Source organism: Xyrauchen texanus, chromosome 10 (assembly GCF_025860055.1).
Source record: "Xyrauchen texanus isolate HMW12.3.18 chromosome 10, RBS_HiC_50CHRs, whole genome shotgun sequence".
NCBI classification, from domain to species: Eukaryota; Metazoa; Chordata; class Actinopteri; order Cypriniformes; family Catostomidae; genus Xyrauchen; species Xyrauchen texanus.
In genome coordinates, this window is record NC_068285.1 from 33802681 (window position 1) to 33822101 (window position 19421).

General features: G+C 39.8%; 1 protein-coding gene across 2 annotated transcripts in view; it reads left to right on the forward strand.

The window, feature by feature from the left end:
• Positions 1 to 2611: 2611 nt before the first annotated feature.
• Positions 2612 to 19421, forward strand: part of LOC127651069 (N-terminal EF-hand calcium-binding protein 1-like) — a 73130-nt gene continuing 56320 nt past the window's right edge. For both annotated transcript variants that reach the window (XM_052136775.1, XM_052136776.1), the window contains exons 1-5: positions 2612 to 2822; positions 4103 to 4127; positions 5879 to 5987; positions 9254 to 9279; positions 16115 to 16212. In XM_052136775.1, the coding sequence (XP_051992735.1) occupies positions 2736 to 2822; positions 4103 to 4127; positions 5879 to 5987; positions 9254 to 9279; positions 16115 to 16212 (345 nt within the window). In that variant the 5' untranslated portion in view covers positions 2612 to 2735. The remainder of the gene's footprint in view (positions 2823 to 4102; positions 4128 to 5878; positions 5988 to 9253; positions 9280 to 16114; positions 16213 to 19421) is intronic.

A 19421-nucleotide genomic window follows, 5' to 3' on the forward strand; every position in this document is an offset into this window, starting at 1 on the left:
GGAAGCTCACCTCTGATGATGTTTCTGGCAGTTCGCACCACCCTTTGCAGGTCTTTGCAGTTATGGGCGGTGCTATTGCCGTACCAGGCAGTGATGCAGGCAGTCAGGATGCTCTCTACAGTACTAGTGTAGAACCGTGTGAGGATGTGTTGGTTCATTCCAAACTTCCTCAGCCGTCTCAGGAAGTAGAGTCCTAAACTAGCGCAAGCTAATTAAATTATTAATTTCATATTCAAAAGATTGATTCATTGTTATACACAATCAAAGACAGTACTACACAAAAATGTGTTTAATTTCTCTGCATTTCCATAGATTTCACAGAGGTTTTCCTGAGACTTGATGCTTTTTCATCTGATGTCTGAAACATGTCTCTGATGGCTGAGGATGTAGTTTGTTTATCAAGTCTTACCTCTGTCAAACTCATCTCTCCGTTAAACTGCCTCCTTCAATTCGGAGGCAGTTTATGTGGCTGTGCTTTTTTGAGACATTTAGCAGTTATCTCCCATTCTCCAACCTCATGTAACTGAACATTTGTCATTATTATTGAAATATTTCAAAGTTACGTTCTGTGACAGGACGGGGCCGGGTCGTAATTCTACACACCCGGTCCCTTATCAGGCTAATCAAGCCTCCGAGAGGGATAAAGGCCGACTGTGGATGATGGTGTGGGAGAGAGAGAACATTTACTGCAGCTGTCCGTACTATGTGTGTGTTTGTGTCTTTTGGGTTTATTTCTTCATTAGACTATTATTTATATTGTCAAGCCGGTTCAAGCCTCCTCCTAGCCCATCTAAACTGCTTTACCCATTCATACAGAGCCCCTGGCTTAGAGGATGGGGAGGGAATTATTTCGGAATTAGTTTTGCGTTCCCTCTCAATATATTTTGTGTTACTTCGCAATGATTCTTTGTGTGTGTGTGTGTGTGTGGGCAGGTTTAATTGGTTTACCAGGACTTTTTTTTAGATTACAAACTGGTCATTACAAGGGTATTATGCTATAAATGTGATTTATGAGGACAATTCTAGTGTCCCCTTCATTTAAATCATTTAAAAAACATACCAAACTATGTTTTATTGAAAATGTAAAAATGCAGAAAGTTTTTTGTGAAGGTTAATTTTAGGGGTAGGTTAGGGGATAGAATCTATAGTTTGTACAGTATAAAAATCATTATGTCTATGGAGAGTCCTCATAATGATAACTGCCTCAACGATGTGTGTGTATGTGTGTGTGTGTGTGTGTGTGTGTGAGAGAGCGTGTATTTATCACTTTGTGGGGACCTAATGTCCCCATAAGGATAGTAAAACCTGACATTTTCGACATTGTGGGGACAATTTGTCAGTCCCCATGAGGAAAATAGCTTATAAATCATACTAAAATATGTGTTTTGAAAATGTAAAAATGTAGAACGTTTTCTGTGAGGGTTAGGTTTAGGGGAATGTTTAGGGGATAGAATATAAAGTTTGTACAGTATAACAACCATTATGTCTATGGAAAGTCCCCATAAAACATGGAAACCCAACCATGACTGCAGTAACATGGTCAATCTTGTGGTTACCATGGTTTTTACTACAAATACCATTGTTATATTATAGCTACTGTTGTAAAACCATGGTTCATTTTCATCTGGCCGGATCATGGTTTCACTATAGTTACCATTGCTGAACTTTAGTAATTGTAGGGAAACCATAGTAACCACAAATTTATGATTTTAATTTTCCTGTATTATTATTATTATTTTTTTTTTTTTTACTACAAATACCATGGCTGAACTATTTACTATATTATCGTAGTAAATTTCGGAACTCAAAATTAATTGCGATTGCACGCCAAACTATTTTAGAAGAAAATCCCTCCCTGTCCTCTAAGGGGCTCCGTACATTTCTTCTTGTGTTTCAGTCATTGCCAAATATTACCACAAGGTGTCGCTGCTGTTTCACTGAAAGGTTTTGGGCCTTTTCTTAGGCAACTGCCGTCTGTCATGTGCTGTAGACTGGAAGTTAATGTGATTTTTTAAAACTGTACTTTTAAGAACAAATAAAACGAATAAAACCGTTTAACCCTTTTATGAAACACAGACATACTGTAAACTGTGAACATTATTTTTTATTATTATTATAATAATATTTTTACTTTAACATACATGTGAAATTAATTTGACTCTTAAATGTAATTCTCTTGTATATCAGAATCAGAATCAGCTTTATTGCCAAGTAGCTATGCTTACACATACAAGGAATTTGTCTAGGCAACAACAATACAAACAATACCAAAAACAGCAGGAATTAAAAACAAATATATAATACGGCCAAATGACTTCATGGTGGATGCAAAATGATATATATATATATATATATATATATATATATATATATATATATATATATATATATATATATATATATATATATATATGAAAAATCTATTGGTAGGCAATAATAACAAGAAAAAGTTTGGTGAGATAATAGATACATAATAATTCCAGAATAGTAATACTGAGAGAATAGTAGGGAGGGAATGATGAGTTGCTTGATAGTTGCGCAGCGCACATGCAGTATCAGGAGACCTGTGGCTCATCAGTGGAGTAAAAGCGGGATATTCCTTTCACGCGCATTACATTGACACTGAAGATAGCGCGCTCACACTGGTTGCACGCTCAATTGTGGGGACGATTGAGGGTTTACGATACTAAACAAAGGCAAGAGTTACAGATTATTATTTATCACAAGGAATAAATATGGATTGTTCTGAAGAGGTCCAGCCACTTTCAGATGAAGCCAGTACTCCGATCGAGTTAAAGAAAGGCATGTCAATATTTTTGGATGTAAGTATTTTATAACGAATTGTGTGTTTTGTTTCGTTTTTCAGTTCTTGTCTCACAATTAAATTAAACACTTAATAATTGTGTTGAAAGATAAAGGGAAAATAGAGAAGTTCAAGAGAATTTACCTTGAAATATTTCAAAGACCTGTTGATAGATCCATTAGAGCTGATTTGGGGTTTTATCAATCATCTCTACAATAAAATCGCACACGGTCACCGAATTTGGATAATTTGCTCTTATACAGCAATCTATTAAAATGATCGGAATTCAGTTATTAATTAATTAATTAATTCATTTTGGGTTGAATTTTACATTATTATTCATTCCTTAAATCTTCTCTGACTGTGTCTGTAACTATTTGGACATTTATTTAATGGACTGAACGATTAATTGATTCATGTCTGTATAAGTGGATTCAGACTTTTAGGCTACATGTTTATAGTAATGGTGCAATTCTGTTTTGCCATCTTTAAAAAGACAGTTTTGGCATCTAACCATCAGTTTTGGTATCAGCTATCTGTTTCAAAATTGGGGTGTCATGTGAACTGATCTCAGGTCTTGGTTTAATCTTGAAGTCATGTCCAAGTGATGTGAGACAAACATCCTCCATAGATATTCACTTTAGACGTATGTAATGCCCTGTGCATAGTGTATACATCATTCAGATCAATGCATATTTAAAAATTCCATGCATCCTTGCATATTAATAGGTTGCCTTGTTTACAAAATTTTATATTTAATAGTAAATAATAGTAAAATTATTAGATAATAATCTCTTTTTCTGCTCTACAATGGACACTGATCTGCTTTAACCATAATGACAGTCTCTCTGAAAGACGAGTTGTAAGTGTGGTTTCAGTTCCTAATTAAATGGTAGTATGCAGTCTAAAAATTCTCCCTGTATGAGGTGTTTATTGTTTATTATTATATTGGAATAACACACTACCCTGACAAACTGTTGGCATAGTTTTTTTTCTTCTTTCCTCTAAAGAGGAGGCTAAATTCAGCATAGTCTTGGCATGTCTACCAGCAGACCATATTTAGAGTGTGAATATTCTTGCTGTGAATTGGGACCACATCCACCAGACCGCCTCAGTGTCCCTGAGCTCAGACTGGGTGTTCAAAGTCAACATAGCCATCATGACTTTTTCTTTCATCTCTGATCTTTTTAGGGCTCGACCTAAATAATTTAGAGCGCTAACATCCCTTTACATCAACAACACAGCATGAATTTTCCATAGCCTTTGGTTTTGTACTCATATTCTCCTATTTGCTTTCAGATATTGAGAAGAGCTGACAAAAATGGTAAGACACCATTTGTTGTTCACCTGCATGATAAAATGTGTTTTATAGACTGGTGCACAATACTCATATGGCGCTTCCATATGTTCCATTGGTTGTCCTGTCCCAGCTATGGCTGGTGCTCTGTTGTCATGGAAACACAAGCCTGTCCAAGCGTTCTTTAATGATAGTCAATATTTTAGTACAGTGACACCAAACAAATGTCATCATGCTCCTCCCAACTGTCCTCTTTGCTTCGGTTTTTGGAGCTAAACTTCATGGAGGGTGTGAAATTCAGATATAACATTGATCAGCATTGTTTTTTGAAGTTCGGTTCATGCCTTGCAAATTAAGATTCCATGATTTTGTTTCTCATGTTCACCATACATGGTAGTAAAACATTATTCAGTCTTAACTTTGTTATTTAACTATCAGGAGAGTCAGTATTAAGTCTGAGAAATCATGTGTACTGAAACACAAATGAATTTGAATGAGGAATCACAGCACCGTTACAGAGTGCATCAGCAGAAGATTTACATTGATTAATAATTGTAATTTCACTCTCTACCTCGCACTATGCTGTTGTATGTCGTGTTGTAAACACATTCACAGCTCTTAACACGCCACGCCATTAAAGCAACACATGGGGTGCAGGTTGTCTGTAATTTCAGTGTTTGCAACAGACTATGAGTGCAAATAGCAGTGCTGTGTGGCAGGTGCTATTTATGCTAAGGAATTAATTTTTTGCGTTTTTAATTTTGCGTTTTCTTCTTTCTAAGGGCATGTCTTTCTTTGGAACCATATAAATAAACTGTGTGCCATCCATTCAAGTCAAATACTTTTGAATCAATGGAATAAATCATGGCTGCTACACTTATTAAACCAAATCAACATGAATTACAGAAGAAGCTGTAAATAATGCACAAGATATCAATAAACGCTCCGTTAAAATAATTCAAATAATAATCTTTATGTTATATTATACAGCTCTATACATTTAACTGTATGGTATATTAAGAGATATTGTTGATATTGCTGTTGATGGGAGTGTTTTCTTCACATTCACCTTCGAAAACACTCTTTTTCCAAAACTGAGAAAAATGAATACATATATCTGACAGCTAAAGGTTCCTATAAAACCCAAACTTGATAGGCCTAGTAAAGACGCTGGCTACCACCCCTGGAGTCACGAGTTTGAATCCAGGGCATGCTGAGGGACTCCAGCCAGGTCCTCTAAGCAACCAAATTGGCTCGGTTGCTAGGGAGGGTAGAGTCACGTGGGTTAACCTCCTCGTGGTCACTATAATGTGGTTCTCTCTCTGTGGGGCGCATGGTGAGATGTGCGTGGATGCTGCGGGGAATAGCGTGATGCCTACACACACACTATGTCTCCACGGTAACACGCTCAACAAACCACACAATAAGATATGCGGATTAACGGTCTCAGACAAGGAGGCAACTGAGATTTATCCTCCACCACCCGGAGTGAGGCGAGTCACTACGCCACCACGAGGACCTAGAGCGCATTGGGAACTTGGCATTCCAAATTAGGGCGAAAAGGGAAGAAAAAAAACCCCCATCAGCCTCACATTTTAAATACTGCCTTTTTGTCAAGTCTCTGATCCTGGTCTGAAGTATGACAAACTTCACTTCCCTTTTCAGTTATACACGTAACAACTGATGCTTGTAACACTTTATTTATTAAATTGGCAAAACTATTATGAATGAGATTTTTTCAAGGCAACTTTTTTTGTAACCACATTATCTTTCAATAGATGATGGGAAGCTGTCCTTTGAAGAGTTCAAGGCTTATTTCTCAGATGGCGTTCTGTCGGGAGATGAACTGAAGGAGCTTTTCCATATGATTGATACTCATAACACGGAGTAAGTATTGCTGATATCACTCGTATACTTCCTTCTCACATTCAAACATGCCTGCACTGCTCTTGCTATATTTGTTGTATGATTTTCAACAAAAATGTATCAGTGTCTATACATAGTAAACATGCAAGATTGGCTTGAAGGAAGAGTTCATCCAAATATGAAAAATCTGTCATCATTTACTCACCCTCATGTTGTTTTAAACCCATATGACTTTCCCTCTTCTGTGGATCACAAAAGAACATGAATTTAGCCTCAGTCACCGTTCTCTTTCATTGCATCTTTTTTCATACAAAGTGGTGTGTTATGCACAACCTCGTAATCACGTCTCATGTAGACATTAGTGTTTCAGTGTTTTTTATGAAATTAAGGCCCTTATTAGTGCCCAAATTTGTGTTCTTGGTATACTGATTGATCTAGGAGGTGGAATGTGATGCAGCCACACACACACTCTGGCTTACCCAGCAGCCACTCTGCCCTGATGATGTCATACGACTTTGTTAGTAATATCCATAAGGGCAAGGGTGCTTTCTCTCTCAAACACGAAGCACTCATGTCAAACTGATGCTTATTTTGCTTCTGGCTTCTCAGGCACGTCATTGGTCCATGTTGTGTGTGTGTGTGTGTGTGTGTGTGTGTGTGTGTGTTGTGTTTGCGTGAGAGAGATAAAGAGGCATAAGCTTTTAAAAGTTTGATTCCTCTTTATTTTGTGCTTGTCTTAAATAAAGATTGTAAGAGTTTCATAAATAATGTATGATCTGCCAAAAGAAATTGTCAAGTTTTACTTTGTAAGAGGTGAAAAAATAATATGCTTCATTTTACATCGTTAGACTTAGAAGTAACTACTGGCTCACCAAAACAAGAGGTATGATTGTTCTTCTTGAAAATGTGTATACCAGGGGTGGACTGGTCATAGGGAGACCTGGAACTTTTCCCCATTGGCTGGCCACGAAACGGGCCTAACGGGGCCGAATGGGCCATGATTAGCTCAAACAGGCCTGCGCGTTATGCCGAACTAGCAAAGACATTCTGAAGAGTGCCACAAAACGGCACCGCGATATGCCGAAGGGGGCCGCATTATGCAGAAAAGGACAGCGACCCCCCACAAAAAAAGGTTCCTATGTAAAATCCAGGGACACTTTCTCGTCCCAGTCCACCCCTGGTATATACTGTATACTATTTAGGAATATTTCTAAGGAGATTTCCATATTTTTACATTTATGTGTTGTATTTACGTATCATCTTTCCAGATTAATTTATGTTTAGCAAAGTATGCATAGCATATGCGAAGAAGTCGATCCTCATCTCTCTTTCACCTCCTCGCTGAATTATTCCATGTCACTTAAGTCATCTTGGTTTCCATAGCAGCAGCTCTCCTGGCTGGTGCATGGTTCCTTTGTTGTAAGTGTTTGATGGGAATGTGATTCTGATTTTATTTTCCATTCATTGTGTGACTGGGGCAGATTTGGGTTTGATGTAGTATTTAAAAGAAAAAACACTTTCCTGTGCCAACATAATTGTCGCCGTTTCCCTTTACCACATGCATAATATTGTTTTGAGTCAAGCAATTATTCATTGATTCATTCATTCATTTAATTCTTTCTCTAATACAAGCCAAACTGCACAGTGCTGACTTGTTATGCAGAGCATTTACCTAATAAAATGTAAAACCAGCAACACTTGTGGATTAGAGAGTTTGAACTTGTTTTGAAACACAGGCCTTCATCAGGGTTACAAGAACATAAGTAGCAAGAAATCTTATAAATAGAAACTTAAACAAGAGTTTAAATGTTAAAATCAGATGGGAGAGTGTGACGTCTTCCAATTAAAAGTCAAAGTAAAGAAGACTTATGGAATCAGCCAATAGCAAGATTACCTGACTTAAGTTGTTTTTCTGTGATTTACAATCACATAATTGAAGAAACATTAAAGAAAAATAAAAAATATATTTGACTTTATGTCCAACTCCTCATTTAAACCTCCACAACTTTTTTTGCATTTTGCCTGACGAACTATATGTGTGAAATCTGAAGATGATACAGATGATACAGAGGAATTCTGTACTGGGATTATGACAGATGATATAAATTCCCTTTCGATTTTGGTTACTTAAATCATGTCGCTGACATTATGGGAAAAACTCCTTTTCTCCAATTTCTGAAATCTTATAGGATCACGCCAATTCAGATGCAACTGAATTGAGCCAATGACATTGAGAGTTTGGCGCTCAGCTTTCTATATAAGCGGGCTTGTGAAACACGTAATCAGTAGCATATAGGGAAAGGTGAACACAAATTAATTTATGCAAAAATGTCTGATCCTGGATGACAATTCTACGGAATGTTGTTGTTTTCAGGGTACATGAACATGCAGAAACAGTATGTTGATATTACAAGTAATGATTTTGAATGCTGTCCTCAAAATTATTTATATATTTTTTTATAATTGTTGTGTTAACACAATAAAACCACACTGGGATTTTAATTCATTAATTATATTTTCTGTTGGCCAAAACAAAGGTTTGATATTTTTCTATGTTACCTTTTTCCTTTTGTTTCATGATTGTTTAGGTTTAGTCCTACTTTTTGCTAAAAAGCCATTAAATATCTTATACTACATTTAAAATACAGACACTGTATGTTGTGGAAGATGGCTTTTGTTGTTATTTTTAAAATGGGCCATTCTTCTCAAATCAGTGTTAATAAACAGCAGTATCCCTGTGTCTCATCATGCCCTACTCTAGGGTTAGTCTTTTCACTGGGAATTAACATTGGAAATGTTCAATAGGTTTTTTTTGTAACCAAGGCTTGAAGGTGTATGTGCAGAAATTGACTTCCAAAAATAAACCTTCCTAGAGAACTGTTCACTGGAGTAAAAAGTGTGACAACTAGCCCTGGCCTAGTCTATCCCACACACACACACGTTAGACACATTATATTCTAATATTCTCAGTGTGGCAGATGCCAGTCTGCTCCCTCATGGCACTGGGGCTCTAATCAGGGCAGAGTTGAGACACAGAGTTGTCAGTGAGGCTCAGTGTTGGCTCGTGGGTCTTACCCAGGGTCAGAGTCTAGCCGTCTGATGATGAACCTCTCTCATTATGCACACATCACAGAGCATTCCCCTTTGAGCAAGATGCTGTCTGCAAAGCTTGCAATCACCACACAACATTAGATCACATTTAAATGCAAATCAGATGTCCTCTAAAATGTTGTAATGTTCATGTTATGGAAAATAAATTAACATGTTTGTTTATAATCTGCTTTCAGCAATGTGGACACAGATGAACTCTGTGGTAAGAATTAAAACTTTTTATTGAAAACGTTGCTGGGATGTTTTGAACTACCATTAAAATTGTGCTTGTCTTGCAATAGTGTATTTTTCAGTGATACTAGTTTGTAGTAATGAAAAGCAAATGTAAAATATATTGTAGTAATACCATAAGAATTGCATTGCACTGAAACATGCAAAAATATATTTGTTTAAAATAGTGGTCAACCGATATGGGTTTTTTAATGGCCGAGAGAGCAGGGTGGCTGATATGCCGCTAAAAAATTATATAGTATTTTAAATGGTAGATAGCAGTTTATTCAGATTTATGATTAGTCATACATTTTTTTAATATACTGTATCTGAGCATAAAGAAATTGTTAATATATTAGGAAGAAGGTAATAACAGTACACACAGTAGTCCAGCAACCATGGATGGCATGTCTACATTAGCAATCACATTTACTCAAAAAATACTGAATCAAACCAATTGTAAATACAGTCCATAATGAATAAGACATTTACTTGTAGACAGTGTTGGGAATGTATTTGAAATGTATTCCACTACAGATTACAGATTACATGCTGTAAAATGTAATTTGTAAAGTATTCCGTTAGATTACTCAAGGTCAGTAACATATTCTAAATACTTTGGATTACTTCTTTAGCACTGGTAGATTTTTGCACTTGTTTTGACTATAAAAACTCTGCCAGTACAGTAAGACAAAATACACATGTTAAAAATACATTCTCTGAAAAATCTAAATATCTTATGCAGTGTTGTTTCTAAAACAAGATACATCAAATTGAGATTTTAAGATATTTTTACAGGAAATCAATACAAAAATTATAATCAATAATATGATATCCCCGTCTGTCGCTCACTTCTACTTGGCAGATTGGCAGACAGAATTTGCGACGTGCCAAGCATGGGAGCAAACCGTGCCAGCCACACGGCTCTATGTTTCTTACATAGAGTCAAAGGGGCTGGGGCCATCTTAACGCTATCACATGCTTCAGGAAAGGCATTCTTTTCCAACTCCTATTCTTTTAGGGGGAAAATACCTCGCGGAGACCACCACCTGCCCAGGCTGTGACGCTCTCCGATGCCGCGGCGAAATCATCATCCGTGGGTTCGTGGGGATTTACCCGGTGAAACCGAGCTCCCTGTATGCCCCAAATCGCCTTCAACGCCAGCCGCGCCGGCCCCAATCGCGTAGGAAGGAGGAGCGGTGCGGGGGCGGCTGAAGTGGCTTTCTCTCGTGAGCAACGTTGCCATGGCTACGTATGTTCTCGCACTGAGAACATGAACCATTCATAAAATGCTGCCTGCGTGTGATCGCAGCCCAGGCACACGAGGCAGCTCTTATGACCGTCAGAATTGGAGAGAAATTCGACCGCATCCAGGAACTACACAGGGGCGGAAAGACATCTTTAGAAAGACACATCTTGAAAAGGACGTTCAATGCCAGCTGTGTATTGCTTTTTTAGAGAAATAAACTCTTTTAGGAAAATATTCTCTTTTAGAAGCGCTGTCAAAGCGCCCAGGGGCAAAGCTGCACTGCTGTGCAGAGAAGGAGAAAGCTGCTGATATGCGCCATAGATCCAACGGCATACACTCTTGCAGTGATGAAGTGAACAATCTCGTGAATGCAGCTAGCTGATCACACAACCGCTGAAGAAAAATTCGGAATGGACAGACGCATTTCCCTCCCTTTATACCTGTGTGTCCGGGGGCGGGACATGCAAATTCTGTCTGCCAATTACTCAATGGCCTTTTCTCAAGTTCAGAGATGCGTGAGGCTCTCAAGAGAGACCCCTAGTGTCGATTCTTTGACACAACGTCTCGTTCCCTCCATTAGGAACAGAGGTTACAATAGTAACCTAGACGTTTTTTGCCTAATATCAAAGGTCTTACTAGAAAAAAATTAATTATGATCAAACATGAATTTTCTGTATGAAAAAATATGATCGTGCCTGGTAACGTGCATGTAAAATAGCAAGAAATAGCATTTTAGCTTAGCGTAAAGCTGACAATTTACACAAGGTTTATTTGTAATTATTTTGCTCCAAACTTACTTCAAATGTACTTCTCTGTCTGCTCGTATGAATGTAACACATCATAAGAAAGTGTTTCACCGCTGTTCAAATGCACTTTGGATCGCATCATTTATATGTATAACTGTTTTACATCTGAAAAAACTAAATATTAAATGAAACAAATGACAATAAAATACAAAGAAATCGCTTCAGTAATCAACTTCTTTTAAGTTTATCATTCAGAATATTTAATCAATTATGAAATATGTCCCGTATTTCTGTTGGCTGTTTAAAATAACTAACAGTGCCCAATTTGTGAATGAATAAATCTTTTTTGTTTGTTCTTTTCAGTGAATGGGCTTGCAAAACTGTCTGAATCGATTTGTGATTCTGAACAATTCGTTCGGAGTATCTCTCACTGCATAATTTTGAGCAGTTTCTCAAACAGTAAAACAATATCGGTAAAATTACAAATACAGCGCTGGATACAGTTTAAATTGTCCTATTTTGCTTTTTAAGAAATGCTTTAGCCAATAGTTACATGAATGCTACACATACTCAAGAAAATAAATCAAAATCACTAGAATTGAACACTTTGATGTTGTTTTTTGCAACAACAACAACAAAAAAGCACCTTATTTTCATCATACCTCCGTATACAGCCTCCGGCGGCAGCATTTTCCTGATTTCAGACACAGCCTTGAAATTGCACTCACACGCTCATGCGGATCCAGTGCAAGCCTCAATCTCCTGACAGTTTAAACGGCCTGGCTCACCTGCTTGGAGTAACATGGAGTGACCATCATGATCTATGAATCAGAGGAATGTTTGATCCTGATCCTGAAGTTTTGATTCTGGCTGATAGAATACGCACCTCAGAGGAAGATATTAGATGAGCACTCGACGGGAGGATACTTGCATATTTGTGAATGGTGTATAATACCAGTTTTATTGATATTTGCCTTTTATCATTTGAAAAGAAAGTTAAAGGTGACAGGAAACTGTTGAGGAGAGGCTGATAGAATACGTTAGAGGTAAATAAATGAGCGCTCCACAGAACGCTGGATCTGCTGAGGTTGGTTTATTACATCTGTTTAAACGAGATATCTGCATATTTGAGCACCGTGGCCTTCCATGTGCCAGACGCTCTCTCTCCTCTGATGGTGGTGTGGCTGCTTATATGCCTCTCTCCCCATGCTCACTGGAATTAGAAACAGGTGTTAAAAATAATCTAGCTCAGGTGCAAGCACCCTTACCGCTTTCTCTCTTTCTAGACAGACGCTTGACCACGCCCCCGCTACCACATATACCCACCGCCCGACTCAGGCCCGGGGGACAGCCGGCCAGACAACCCCCCCCATTTCTGGAAAGGAGGTCGATGACAGCTATTTGCGCCCCCCGGTCTGTGGACCACCTTGAACGTAAATGGCTGAAGAGCCAGATACCAACGGGTCATTCGCGTATTAGTATCTTTCATGCGGTGGAGCCATTGGAGTGGGGCGTGATACGAGCAGAGGGTGAAGGCCCACCCCAACAGGTAGTACCGGAGAGTGAGGACCACCCACTTGATGGCAAGACACTCCTTTTCTAAGGTGCTGTACTTAGCTTGAGGCTAATGTACAGCACCGGGCGCTCCTCCCCCTCGAACACCTGTGAGAGCACAGCCCCCAGCCCTCTGTCTGAAGCGTCCGTCTGCAAGACAAAAGAGAGACATAAATCGGGTGAATTTAAAAGCTACACCTAGCAAAGTGCGGCTTTAACCTGCTTGAATGCCTGTTTACACTACTCCATCCACTGGACTGGGTCTGGAGCTCCCTTTTTAGTAAGATCAGTCAGCAGGCTGGTGACATCCAAATAATTAGGCCCGAATCTCCTATAATAGCCAGCCAGCCCCAGGAACTGTCTCACCCCTTTTTGGTCTAGGGCCTCGGGATGTTTGCAATTGCCACTGTCTTATCAATTTGGGGACGCTCCTGCCTGAGGCCCAAATGGAACCCCAGATACCGTACCTCCACCTGCACTTCATAGGGTTTGCTGTGAGTCCCACTCGTTGTAGCGATCTCAGAACCGCCCTCAGATATGCTTCTGCCAATCATAACAGAAAATTATGATATCATCTAAATAGGCAGTGGCATATGCTGAATGCAGTCTGAGCATTCGGTCCATGAGATGCTGAAATGTAGCCAGGTCCCCAAACAAACCAAACAGAAGTGTCATTAAGTGGTGTAATTCAAACAGTGTGGAGAAGGCCGTTTTTTCACAGGAAATTGTTGTCAAGAGGATCTGCCAATAACCCTTTGTCAAATCCAGTGACTAATAAAATAGAGCAGTGCCAATCGACCAATCGAGCAACTCATCAACGTGAGGCATTGGATATGCTTCAAATTTAGATATCGTATTGACTTTTCTATAATCCACACAGAACCGTACAGACCCGTCGCTCTTAGGAACTAGAACAACCGGGCTGGACCAATCGCTATGGGATTCCTCTATTAACCCCATGTCGAGCACTGCATCCAATTTTTCGTGGACAATTTCCTTTTTGTGCTTGGGCAATTGGTAGGGTAGCAAAGTACCACTACCCAGGGTTCGGTCTCGATGTGGTGCTGGATGAGGTTCGTACCACACGGTAGAGGGGAAAACACATCTGCAAACTCCTGTTGCAACTTGGCACCTAGGTCAAGGTGATATATTTGACGTGTGTCCCCTCTATCGGGATCCCCCACTTGTCACGTGACCTCAATGGGTAATTTGCCACTTGGCGAGTAATTTGGAGCATCCTCATGCACTAACTTACGAATCATATTTTTAAGGGTTTTATTAAATCACTCCACCAGGCCATCTATTTGTGGATATTAAATGCTGGTGCGGATTGATTAAAAACCCAATAATTCGTAAAGCTTGCGTAGTGTCCATGACATAGAGGCTGTGCCCTGATCGGTGAGGATTTATTTCGGAATCGCCACCCAGGAGATTACTTTGAAGAGTGCCTCCGCAAAACTACATGCTGAGATGCTTCTTGGAGGCACAGCTTCCGGATATCACATTGCAAAGTCCACTAGGACTAATACAAAGCAATGTCCACGTGCTGACCACTCTATTGACCCGACAAGGTCCATTCCAATTCTCTCGAATGGGACCTCGATCTGCAGAAGGGGGCTCAATGGCGCTTTTGGGGTGGCTGGTGAATTCACCATCTGACATTCACGGCATGCCGCACACAACCTGCGGATATCGCCCCAATGCCCGACCAATAAAAATGGGCTATTAGGCAGTTCAGTGTTTTTCTTTCCCCGCCATTGGATTATGTCTGCCTGGAACAACATTTCCAGATGACTCTGCTGTATTAAGAGCTGGGTTGTATCTTCATTTGTTTGAGCATCCTGCGTCACTCTGTGCAACCGCTCATTTATAATTGCGAAATAAGGATATGAAAATGCTCCAGCATCACCTTGTCAACAACTCCCACGATGTCACAATCCCCCGCCAGCAGCCATTTCCGGCAGGCGTCTTGGAGCCGTTGGGTGAATGCAAATGGGTGCTGGTCTTCTCCAGCTTCATGGACCGGAAGAGCTGGCGGTACTGCTCTGGACTGCGACCCACCCGCTGAAGGATGGACTTCCTCAGATCTTCGTTGGCCAGGAGGTTAGCCTGAGGCAGTTGTTGTGCAGCAAGCTGGGCTTCCCTGGACAGCAATGGGAGGAGTAGGGCCGCCCACTGATCAGCTCCAGACCTTGGCGGTTTGCACAAACAAGTCGAGGAAGGCTTCTGGGTCATCTTCCACCCCCATCTTCAGAAGCGTGACCGGGGCTCTCTCCTTGCTGAGGAGGCTCTGAATCGTATGCCGGTCCTCTGCTTGAGCTCTGAGGATCCCAAAGAACTGTCGGTCTTGGTCTTGATGTAGCTTAAGCATGGATTGTTGGTGCATCTGCTGTAGGCAGGTGATGGACTTCGTATCTCGGCCAACTGAGAGGACTCCACGGGGCGCACTTCAGGATCTGGGGTTTCGGCACCAGAGTAACACAGCTTCACAGTGGAAAGGAAGGAGAACACAGGGAAGTGTGTTTTTCAGGTTCAGACTTTTAATCAGCCAATTGAGTGCTTTACAACTTGATAAACTCATCAGCTTCACAAACACATAGTCACTCAAACACATCAGCTTCACAAACACAATAGCTTAAACACAACAGCTTCAGGAGCACTGTGGACTTCCTTGTGCCAGACTCTCTCTCACCACTGCTGGTGGTGTGGCTGCTTATATTCCACTCTCCCCATGCTCATTGGAATTAGAAACAGGTGTTAAACATAATCTAGCTCAGGTGCAAGTGCCTTTACTGCTTTCTCTTTCTCCGGATGGACACTTGACCACGCCCCGCCCACAGGCACGTAACAGCAAAACGAATCATGACTGGTCGTTTCAATGTCTCAGTCGCTTCACATGCAAGCAGGTGAATCTCGCCATCCTCAAGAAACATATTGGCTAAACTGGAAAATTTATCGGCCGATGCGACAATTAAAAAAGTCAGAATATTGTTGATATATCGGTTGACCACTAGTTTAATATATATATATATATATATATATATATATATATATATATATATATATATATAGTACATTAGCTCATAAATGTTGCTTTGAACATTGTCAACAAAGGTTCAAATGTTATTGCTAATGCCTAGATTTAAGATTGGAAATCCAAAGTTCTTCCATTTTCAGTTAAAATAAGATATCAAATTATATTATGCAATTTTGTCAATATTGTGATGAAACTGTGTTACATGCGTTTTAATATTGCAAACGGCATTCTATTCCCTTAGAATACTTTTCTCAGCACCTTGGAGAATATAAAAAAGTTCTTGCTGCCTTGGAAGACCTGAATGTCTCCATTCTGAAAGCCATGGACAAAACCAAGAAGGTGAGATGCCTACATAACTTACTTTGCATTGCAGTACTCAACCAATGGAAATAACCTTAATTAGGTGACCGAAACCACATTTATCAGATTAGACAGATGTTTTCATCTTGTCTATGTCTTTCACCCTTTCTACACTGGGCGTGTCTTTTGATGCGATGCGACGCAGTGCAACATCTTGAGGCTGTCTACACTGGACGTGTCGAAACGAATGTTTTTTTGTGTTGTTGGAAGTAGTAGCGTCAGCGCGTGCAGCACAAAATGGAATGGGACACAAGTTTAACATAGTCGTGATGCAAGTGAGTCATGTCCATTGTGTAGACAGGGTGTTACTGTCCTCAGACTGAAATCATTGATTATTAAGTGTTCTTGATTATAACTTTTGGCCTCTTTGTATTAAGGAGATTTTCTATGTATTGGTTTTCTCTCACAGTTTAGTCCACCAAATAGATGTGATACCTGTAAGCATTAAAATTTGTATTCCGCATTCATTCCTTGCGGCTATCAGTGTCTTCTCAAAGGGTGCTTTTAATCACTCACAGCATGTTCCACAGCATGTTCCTCAGCCCCTAATGCGAGTCTGAGGTGTGTAATTTTCTGAGTTGTAATAAAGCTGATTATGGTGTGGGAACTCATTTGGAACTCTCAGGATGGATGACGATGGATGTTCACTAGCTCTAACAGAAGCCCACATCTGTTTGACAAAAACACACAGCCATGCTGTATAAAACCAGTCTTACTAAATACTGCATGAAAGCATGAAGTGCTTTATTAGTTTTAAATATTAATTTGTGTAATATTTATCAAACATTCCATATTATCAAATAATTACAAAGGAATAAATGACTAGATAAAATTAATCTGAAGTGATCCTTCCCTTTTATTTGCCACAAATAAATGTCAATAATTTTAGTACCAAAAATCAGTTTAATCATTAAATAGTCCTATCCTTTCAATCCCTATAGTCAAAGTTGCAATTTGATCCACATGTTAACCATAATTTTATTTCCTTTAAATTACATTACATTACATATGCTATAATGTATTATATTATATTATATTATATTTACAAGTTGATTAGAAATTATGTTTTGAATTATTTATTATTTATTAATTACTTAATTTACATATTATCGTAATAGGTATGTAATTAAAATAAATTAATACTAGATTGCCACAATATTTATCTTTAATAAATTACTTAAAGTTAAAGTGTGTCTTTTCTGCAGTACTAGTATCACATAACAGAATTGCAAAAATAGTGACCTGTTTTAAAACAGGTTTCCCAAACACTCCCCTATCTAACTTGGTAGAAAAACAGATGGAACCTGTAACGATGCTGGCAAGGATGGAGACGATGACATGAAGTGTAGACGAACCCAAGTGCAGTTTATTAAACAAAACGTGAATTCCAAAAACCCCAACAATAAACGAGAAATAAACGTAAACAGGAAATTTGTTTCCACCGTTGGTGCGTAGAAAAACAAACACAACAGCACCATACATATTAACCGTCAAAACAATCACAAACATAGAGGGACAAAAAAAAAGACTATGACTATGACTTGAACAAAACAACCGTGTTACATTAACAATCCTCGACAAAGGACAATGGCAAACATGAGGGTATGAATACGTGGACTTGGAAGAACACATAAACAAGATAAACAATCACAAGACTGAACTAATAAACAATATAACAAAACAATGAACCAATGAAATAACTAGAACTAATAACATTATTATGAAACAATAAACCAATGAAAACAAGACGCATGAACATGGAGAGAAAAACAGGATATCGCATGACTAGGGGAACACATGACATGAACAGGAACTAAACTTTTCAAAATAAAAGACATGGAATCAAGACATGAACAAAAACACATCTAAATATGACCCCCCGGTGACATGGTATGGAGCAGACGCAGGCATGCCAGTGACATGGTATGGAGCAGACTCAGGCATGCCGGTGACATGGTATGGAGCAGACTCAGGCGTGCCAGTGTCATGGTATGGAGCAGACTCAGGCGTGCCGGTGACATGGTATGGAGCAGACTCAGGCGTGCCGGTGACATGGCATGGAGCAGACTGAGGCGTGGCTGTGACATGGCATGGAGCAGGCTGAGGCGTGGCTGTGACATGGCATGGAACAGGCCGAGGCATTGCTGTGACTTGGCCTGGAGCTGGCTCTGGCATAGACAGAGACTCTGGAATGACCTCGGTGGTCGGGGGCAAGGACTGAGATTGCATGAACAGAGTCTCGGGAACAACTTCTGTGGTTGTGGGTGTGAACAGAGTCTCGGGAGCGACCTCTGTTGTTGTGAACACAGGCTGAGACTCAGAGACGAAATCCCTTTTCCTCCTCCTCCTCCTCCTCCTCCTCCTCTTCCGTGAGGCCGAAGTTGGCGATGCAGGCTCTGGGAAAGACGAGGCTGGTAACGATGGCTCGTTGGCTGTGGCAGACATGGGCGTTGGCTCGTTGGCCATGGCAGGCATGGGCTCATTGGCAATGTCGTGGGATGCTGGCTTGGCAGCCATGACATGAAACTCTGGCTTGGCGGCCATGTCGTGGAACTCTGGCTCAGAGGTGGCCATGTCATCATCTTCGTCCTTGCCAGCATGTGTAGCGTGTAGATGAACCGAAGTGCAGTTTATTAAACAAAACGTGAATTCCAAAAACCCCAACAATAAACGAGAACTAAACATGAACAGGACTATGACTATGACTTTGACTTTAACAAAACAACCATGTTACATTAACAATACTTGACAAAGGACAATGGCAAACATGAGGGTATAAATACATGGACATGGGAGAACACATGAACAAGATAACCAATCACAAGACTGAACTAATAAACAAGATAACAAGACAATGACCATGAACCAATGAAATAACTAGAACTGATAACAACATAATGAAACAATAAACCAATGAAAACAAGACACATGAACATGGAGGGAAAAACAGGACATCACATAACTAGGGGAACACATGACACGAACAGCGCTTCTAAAAGAGATTATTTTCCCTAAAAAGAGTTTATTTTCTCTAAAAGAGCAATACACAGTTGGTGCTGAATGTCCTTTTTAGGACACGTCTTTTTAAAGATGTCTTTAAGCCAGAGCTCCCTCTACCAGGCAACTTTACGCCTTGAAGACGGCCCTCCTGATTGCGCTCGCATCCATCAAGAGGGTTGGGGACCTGC